Source organism: Cariama cristata, unplaced genomic scaffold (assembly GCF_000690535.1).
Source record: "Cariama cristata isolate BGI_N322 unplaced genomic scaffold, ASM69053v1 scaffold4069, whole genome shotgun sequence".
Classification (NCBI taxonomy): Eukaryota; Metazoa; Chordata; class Aves; order Cariamiformes; family Cariamidae; genus Cariama; species Cariama cristata.
In genome coordinates this window covers 30,283-39,222 of record NW_009636171.1, presented here as the reverse complement: position 1 = coordinate 39,222, position 8,940 = coordinate 30,283, and the positions used below count along the sequence as shown (strand labels likewise).

Here is an 8,940-nt window from a genome sequence, read left to right as displayed (position 1 = left end):
TTACGTTCTGAAGGGCTGAATGCTCAGCACCCTTGTGGGCTAGGCCCCTACACAGATGAAGGTATTACTGAAAACAGACGTGAATTTTCCTCTGTTCTTTCCGCTAGTTGGTCTTCATGCTGTGCTGGGGCCGTGCGGAACGTGGTCACGGTGAAGGCAGGCTGCTCCTGGTTGTGGTCTCTCAAGAATCCTGGGCCAGCTGACTTGTGATACTAATGGTACCTTCATCAGGATCAGGGAGAGGGCCAAAATTACTAGCTCCGAACTGGGGGAGAAAACCCACCTTGCCTTGTGAGAGGGAGCCGTGCTTGAGAGCGTGGCTGAGGCCACTGGCAGGGCAGGAGGGGGAAGCTGTTCCCGTAGGTACTGGGAGCGTCTCTGGTTTGTGCCAATAGATTGTTTTATACCAGCATGTTCAAAAGTAAGTTTCTGAGGCACTAGAAGCTTATACACAATTTCTCTTTTGCTGCTAGATCCTGTGTGATAATGGTTACTGAAATACTGTGTGGTTTGGCTCTGGCTGTAGTTTTACCAGAAATTGCACTGCAGTGCCATGAGCAAGCTCACACAATAGACTGGGATGTTGTGGCCCCAAGGTAATTTTCTTAAATTTAAAAAACTTTCCATCTGTATAACAGTATATCTGCCACATCACACAATGTCAAAGCACTGTGAGTGGACTCTTACTTCAGCCGAGCTTCCTTTTTGTCTCTTTGTTCACTTAAAGGAAGAGAGGGACAGAGAGAAAAAGTTGGGCAACGATTTGGCTCTGCTTGCGGAGATGTAAACAGATTTCCCAATGTTTAGCCACGGTGGTGTAGCCGGAAGCGGATGACCGGACCCTGGACGCGCTCCAGCGCAGTGGGAGCTGTGGCCCTGCTTGGAGCAGTTAATGAGTCAGAACATGAGGGCTGTTCGTGCTGATGAGTCATCACTTTCCACTTGCCCTGGGGCAGCTTTACTTTGATGTGGCTCGGCCGCAAAATCTGCTCTCCCAGTCCGTATGACAGAGCCCTGATAAAGGACCCCATACAAGTACTACAGTGTTAGCCAAACTCCTGTGTTATTTCAGGTGAGAGCACACTTACAGAATAATGTATTTCAAATCAGTTCTTTCTCCTCAGTTCCCCTTAAACCTTTTTAGATGAGTAGATCTGAATTTCCTAATACTAAGGGGAAAAAAAATGGTCTGAAGGTAGAACCCACTGAGATACATTCATTGTTGGAGTTAGTAAAAAGCAGAAGGAGAATTAGTATACTTCATGCTGCTGCTTGCTAAGTTAAACTACCTGAGCTTGTCTTGGAAGTCAGGGATTAGAGCCCAGCAGTTAAAAAACACAGTACGTAGCAGTAGCACAAATTCTGAAGAACACTGACGTTTCAGAGTGGGAAGCAGACGCCCAAGCAGGAAGCATTTAACAAAAGCCTAAGGTACAACAGGTGGAACAGAATCAAAAAGTCCTAGTAAAATACTGAGTTGTTTAGATTCAAGCTTTGCTTTCATTTTTCTCTGATGAGGAGCCAGCATTAGGATATGATTTGCCACTTACTGAGCCTGTGCTTCGTAGGACTTTATGGGTGTGAATGCCATGGTTTGGGCAGCTTAGGTGCAGCGTTTATAATAGCATGTTCTGTGTCATATTTGACAGATACTTAGTGTATCTCATTTGACTTGTAAATATTTAACTTCCCCTGATTTCTGTGGAAACACTGAAACTTCTTGCTTGCCTATGAAGACCCTCCATCAGTCTCATCTGTGATGCAGAAATAGAAGCTAAAATGAATGTCTGTTCTTTCCTACCCTGCTTATTTATGAATGAAGACCTTGTTGAGAAGTGGCGTGCTCTGGTACTAGGATTTATAATGAGAAGAAACGCAAGGATTGCTTCTGAAAAAGTTGAAAGTGAGAATTCGAATATGTATTTTGGGGCTACTTTGTCATGTGTTTTGAATATTCCTCAAAGAGCAATCTTATAAAAACAAGTCTTAAAAGTTCATTACGTTTGTACATTGCTGTTTTCTCTACTTCACAGTGAAGCTTCAATATTACAGATTCGGCAAGCTATCTTTAAAGTTTGGAGCTCGTCCTCTTTGGATTCATACGCATGTAATAGACACAGTTATCTTCAAAATTTACAGCAAAGAAGTGTTTCAGTAATTCTCTCCCAAAATCTTAGGCTGTCTCTTTGGATAATGTGTGTAGATGAAGAACAGAAAATGTCATGCAATAGAAGAGGTAATAATAGATATATAATAATAGTAGAATATGATAATAATAATAATAATAATAATAAAAGAGCAAATAACTGGAGATTTAGAGCATCCATAAAATCATGACATTGAGTTTCAGCTTCATCTTTGGTTGAGCAATCAGTATAGTAATACTTGTTACAGAAAGTGTATTTAAATGTGATTGACACTTTTTGTTCATACACATTTTTAAATAAAAATCGTGTTATTGTTCCATCCTCTATTTTCTTCTCCCTCTGCCTTTTAGGGGAAAAAGGGAAGTAAAAATTACAAGGGAAATTGAAAAATATTATTTGCATAACTTTGGAGCTATTTTATCAAAAACCTTTGAAAATGAAGATGTTATCGTTTGCAGAAAGTTATGCAAAAAATAAAAGCATAAACCAGCAATTATAGAAAAATACTTTTTTCTTAAGGAAAGTGGAAACTTACAGCGTACAGAAACAGAATGTAGCTCTTAGGACTGAATGAAAGAAAGATGTTTTTGTGGTATTTATTAAGTATTAATTTAGACAGATTTAGTGTAACAGGTTGCCTTTCTGTATAAATGCTGCTACACCAGAATTAAGTGCGTTGAGTTACTTGTAACCATATAATTCCATTGATAAAGTGGGTAGAATTAGCATACAAGTCAGTGCCTTAGGGGACACTTAGACCAGAGGTTTAATGCAGGGATACCTAATTGTCTCAGTGATCCTGAAAGTTAAATGCTGAATCTTTGTCCAGTACCAGCGTGAAGCTCAGATGCTGGGAGAAGTAAAAATTTTACTGTCTTCCAAGCGGGTCACTCGTGTAGTACATTTTAGCAATGAAGGCAAGGTTTCTAGCTTATGTTACTTGCCTTTGTCTGAAGCTTTGTTTTCTGTCTCATTGTAGGCTGTGTGATGTATGCCAAGAAGAAAATCCTCCTGGAATTAGTAGTTCTGGAACTAATAAAACAAGGAACAGATGGATTGATACAATCCCAGATAAGGATATTTAGAGGTTCTCTCCATAGTGTTTTTCTTTCTTGCGTACAGATGCACATTTCAGAGCTGAATAAATAGTCTTTGTTACAATGAAATTTCACACATATGAGCAAAATTATTTTTTTCCAGGGTTGAAATAAACAGTGGTAAATGGGTGTGGGTTCACAATCAGAGAAGCTGCTCATCTGCCACTAAGGCTCTGAATTGCCTCTCCCTTCCTTATGCAACCATACAGCTGGTTGGATGAGAGTCCAGCAAGAACAGAATTGGCAAAACAGAAAAGAATAAGAAATTAGTATTAGCCATAAGAGTTTGCTTAGCCGGATCTGGCAGACTGCACGACTGTGGGATCACTACTGTCAGCCCAAGAAAAGAGATGAGGACACATGGCTGGGGACGTGGGGCTTCCCCTCTCCGCAGCAGCGTGGACTTGGGTTGTCCTCAGCCGGTCACGAACTCACAGCTTCAGTGTGTCTTACTCTAACATTGGGCTGTGTCATACTTTCCAAAAAAAATCCTGGTCCTGTGGACAGTCCAGAGCTAAATGCTACTCTTACTCCTGCTCGCTGTGACAGAATCTGATCTGGCTGCTCAGCACAGTGTGCATTACTGAACGTTTGTAGCAGGGTCGTGGACGGGAGCCACCTGTCATTTGGCGACTGTAGACTGGTGACTGCCTTTGAATTGATTTTAACAATGAAGGTCCTGAATTTTAGGACAGTATTCTGCATTTTAGTGTTTGAACTCCACCTGTAATGTTGAATGTTTTACCCATTGGCCTTTAAGAAAAAAGAGGCTGTTCTGAATTGAATTTTGTCAGTTCTGATACCCAGGAGGCTGTAAGAATCTAAAAAAGGCTAATTTTTGTCACCGCTACATTTTCTTTTATTCTCCTGTACAAATAAAAAGATACTGGGCCAAAATCTGTTATCACAGTATAAATTCAATACATTTCAAGTGGAATGAACCAGTACCTGTTTCTGCATAGGTTTAACATGGCCTTTTCGATACCGATGTAGAAATAAAGGTGGGAGATTTACATAAACAATGGAAATCGGGGTGGAGGGAGGCTTCTCTGGCCTGAAACCAAGCTCTTTATTTTAGAGTCTTAGTCTGATTTTAGGGAATTGTTGGGTTTTCAATTCTACTATCTTAAGTTGTTAAACAAGCATTGTCTAATATTTAACAGCCTTTTCTTTAATAACTGGATAAAACCAAATTGCTTTAGTGGTCATAGTAATGAATTCTAGTAACAACCAGCCATTACTTGATCTTGAATCATAGTATCAATGCCATATTTGAGGGTTCTGTTTTCAGACACTCTGCCTGTTTTTTAATGAAGAAGATGTGTACACTTTGATTAAGTGTAGCTTCTTTATTTGAACTACAATGCCAGAGAAACCAAACAATGGAACTTTAAATAAAAATGCTTTTCATCTCATTTACGCGCAGTTCGGACTTAACAGAAAACATTGCCCAATTTATTGCTATAGCAGCATCTTTCATTCAGAATGCCCTTTCTTAATTTTGGAAAAAGGTCATTTAACTGAAATGGATACAAGAATTCTTATACTTGAAAAGTAAGAGTAAAAAGAAGAAAAGCTAAAATACAATAAAGGTTTACAATGAGGGGAGAATAAGGTGGTTTAATGCTAGGGAGAAGCAATGGTGGGTGGTTTCATTGTGAATGATAACAAATATTCTAGAAGCTATGAAGAAAGGGAGTGACTCAACAGCTTAGAGGCTGAGTTTTAGACAAGCATCAAAGTGAAAGTGTGATCGTCAGCTACAGTTTTGGAACTGTACATTAAATGCAAAATACTAGGAAAAGAAAATGGCTACGGACTAAATAAAGACAGTGTCACTTTTTTCCATTCTTTAACAAATTGTTCTGGTCGTTCTTCCCCCCCCCCTCCCCGCTTGTAATTCACTTTGGTTTTGGTAATATCAGAGACTTACTGTAAAGCGTTTGGACGTGGTAACATCGCAATAGATGGAAACTTGCTTGTGAAGTGGTACCGGTGATCAGCTGCATCTTAAGGTGTGGAGTGGTCACAGCAGTAATGGCAATGTTAGCAATGCAGGTGGAAGTAGCAATGACGAGTTTGAGACTGAGTTCAGTAAAGATGATGGTATACTGTGCTTTTATGAAAGGTGTATTGGAATGGTTTTCCAGACACAGAATCTTTAAATTTTTATCCTTCTTTACATGTTCTTCTTAACAACTTATCTCTTTCAAAAGTTTTCTAACAAAAAAAACTGATTGAGGAAAACCCATCCAAGTCCAGCCAATAGTCAGTAGTGTGGTTAGTCAGTTGGGCAAAAGCTGGACATATGGGACCAGGCAATCCCTAGATAGATACCAGACTATTGATTGCTTTAAGATAGTTCCTCTTTCTTTTCTTGTTTCAAATAGAATTGCATGCTGATCCTTAAAATCCTTCTCCTGCTAAGTTTCTTTCAAAACTGATGCATTTCAGTGAAAACCTTCGGTTGCAACAAAACCACAGTTCCTTCACCACTGTATTCTGTGGCAAAAAATATTTTACAGAGATCACATTTTATAGTTGCCTCACTGTAAAATCTCATGCAGATTTCTGCACTACTGTGTTGTTTTCTGGGTAATAAAGGTACATGAGGGTTTACATACTAGAGTGGTAGTTACATTGTTGGCCTACATTAACTACATAGCAATAGAAACAGTTGGTGCCTTTACAGAGAAATTGGTGATTACATATGAGTCATGAGGACGTAATCTGCCCCTTTGGGTAATGAGAATATATTCTGATATTATTGGAGACATACAGATAGACTAATTTTCATAGCGTGGTAAGGAACAAAGCAGTTGGATTTGGCAAGACAAACACTTGTCTTTTCAAAACTCAGCAAAATGACCATATATTGCCGAATGAAGAATGGTCATATATTTGAGTATGTGGAACAAGACTGGTAGGACAAGAGTAAACAACTTTTGGACAATTAAATAATCTGGAAGATGAGTGTGTATTACAGATTTTCAATATCGTAATAGAATTCACCAGTTATTCAAGTAAAAGTAATTATTCAACAGTAGTACATAAAAAGTTAGAATGGCAGGAGCAGAAGATCAGAAGAAATAATAAATGACAAGATGATAGATTATTTCAAGTGGGTAAGAGTGAGATGAGAAGGGTAGAAAAACGTGGGATAAGAAAAGCAAATAGGACTTGCCTGATGTAATGCCTAATGATATATATCATGCGTTCAAGTATTTTGTGTTAAACTTGTGTTTTATCTTTTCTTTCTCAGTCACATAGAAAAAATTACAACATGGCAAGATCCTCGAAAAACTATGAACCAACCGCTGAATCACATGAGCCACCATCCTGCAGCTACTTCCGCCCCAGTACCACAGAGGTCTATGGCAATGTCTCAGCCAAATCTCGGTGAGTACTGACTGTCATCTCTGTGGTGAAACTACAAAAGAGAGAGGAGAGCCACCTTTACTAATTTGTTTGCCAAAGGAATTTTTGCTTCAAGAAGGGTAGCTCTGATTTGGCTATCAGGCCGCACAGTATGTTCTCCACTTCCTTTTCTTATTTTTCCCTCTGTAGAGTTGGCAGCAAGTGAGTTCATACTGTTTGAGGTGAAGTTCTAACATTTCATGCATTTTATTTTAGAGCCTCTGTGACAAATTTTTGATGTAGTATTAAACATAGAAAAATAAGCTCTTCCTGTGCTTTTTCATTCAGAGGTGGTATAAAGCCTCTACAAGCCCACCATATAATTTTCAAAGCTTACTGTGGAAAGTAAGCTTAGCTGTTAGATAATATCTATCTGCAGCCTTTCCTGTGTTTCTTCAGGTCAGAGGTTATAGCTGGTTTGCTTGTTTGTTTGTTTGTGGTGGGGGTTTTTTTTTGCAGAGTTAAGTTTTGCACTGGAAGGTACTTGCAAAATACTAAAAAGTCTATTTTGCAGTATGAATTACCTAAAGACTTTCTATAAATGGTGTGGTTTCATTGCTGTTCCTGTTTAACACTTCAAGCTTAAATTTAAGCATCAACTTACATTCCTCTGATTTTGCCAGATATGAGCCTTAGTGAAAATAAAGCTGTGAGAACTCTGAAAATTTTAAAGAAGAGATGTAAATGGAAGAAAACATTTTCATGTATAATTGAGAAGTACAAATAATCCCTAATATTGCACTTCCGCAGCTTTAACTTTTCTACCACTCAAGAAAATGAGGAACGGATAGGGCAATTTACAGGCTCAAGATCATAAAACTGTGTCGAATAGGTAGTCCTAAAAACACAGACCAGATTCTTGTTCAGGTTAATTTTTCGTATGTTGGTCTCATGATTTCATGATCGTTCATTTGCAGTGTGGTTCATCAGGGCCGTCTCTTCACATACCAAGAAAACAGTAAACATTTGGCTGCCAATGGTCACCAATAACAGTAATGCAATGTACATATTTACTTTTGTCTTAAATTAATAATGAACACTTAGACCGCCCCCTGAGGAGACTAACTTTGGTTCTTTCTTGTACCTTTCTCTAAACAGCGGTCCTACTTGAATATATTCAGTAAAAGGTTATATTATGTGATTTAGCGGACAGTAGCACATTGTATCATGGGAGTGGATATCTGAAGAGGAAACCTGAGTAAAATCCAAACGGTTAGGGTGTTCTGCAGTGTGTCATACTACATGGTAAAACTACTAATTGCTCTGCACATATTACTTCAAACCACAGCTGTGTTTAGGTCAGTCTGTTTGTAGCAATTTTGAAATGGCCAAGAGGTAAGAATAGGACAGTGGGGGTTTTTGTTCATACCAACTCCTCAGCTTATGTTGACATCTATTACAGTCTCTCTCATTAAAAAACAAAGGAGACACCGTAAATCAGGACAGTGTACAACAAGCGTTTTTCCCTGATTTGTCAGTGGAAGTGAAGCAAAGCCGAATCCTGCACTGAAATACTTGTATACTGAGTTTTAGAAGAGAGTCTTTCTCGGGATACAAAGGATTAGGAATAAAAGCGTACACCTAATTAGGAGTCTGTTCTTGAAGGGACTTCAGGTGCCCAACAGGGGCATTTCCCCAGACATCAAAATCTGTCATACCAAATACAAGACTATATTTCATTCAGAACCCTTCACATTTATAGATGAGGTTTCACTGTTTGGTAGGTATTTATACGGTGCTTGGCATAGTGGTTCAGATCTGTGGCCAAATTTCCTAAACATTGGCCCACTAGAGATAGTATGTAAAAATTTCTGCGGTGTCGATATTTATTTAATTGAGAAGATGTTTTGTCAATATGTTTTGGTGAACTTTTTCTCATTCTGGTGGCTTTTGACAGGCATGCCGTGACACTTCGGGAGCAAGCAAATCTGTTTGCCCAGCTGAGTAGCACTTTCAGCACTGTATTATTAAATTCAGCATCACAGTCTCTGATTTTCCAATCCACCTGTTTGAACACACCAAGTGTGACACTATTTTATTTAAAAATATATTAGAAAATATTTAATCGAGAAACTCTGTGTGCATATATATGTATACGCACACAGAGAAATTACAAGATTGTAATAGTTTGAACAGAATACGGTAGCCTCTGAATACTTCATGTAACAGTTTAAAATACATGTAAGTGGAGCTTCCAGTACTAAAGTAGAATGTCTGTATTTTGAAACTACTTTGGCCAAAAGGAAGGGCCTTTCTGCTCTTTTGTGATGCAAACAATG

The 8,940-nt window shown here is 38.7% G+C and overlaps 1 protein-coding gene across 1 annotated transcript in view; it reads left to right on the top strand.

Annotated features, from left to right (window-relative positions):
* The window catches only part of WWTR1 (WW domain containing transcription regulator 1), a 45,563-nt gene that overhangs the window by 6,341 nt on the left and 30,282 nt on the right, over positions 1-8,940 (top strand). Inside the window, exon 2 of the mRNA XM_009707807.1 lies at positions 6,467-6,643. Coding sequence (XP_009706109.1) covers positions 6,467-6,643 — 177 coding nt within the window. The remainder of the gene's footprint in view (positions 1-6,466; positions 6,644-8,940) is intronic.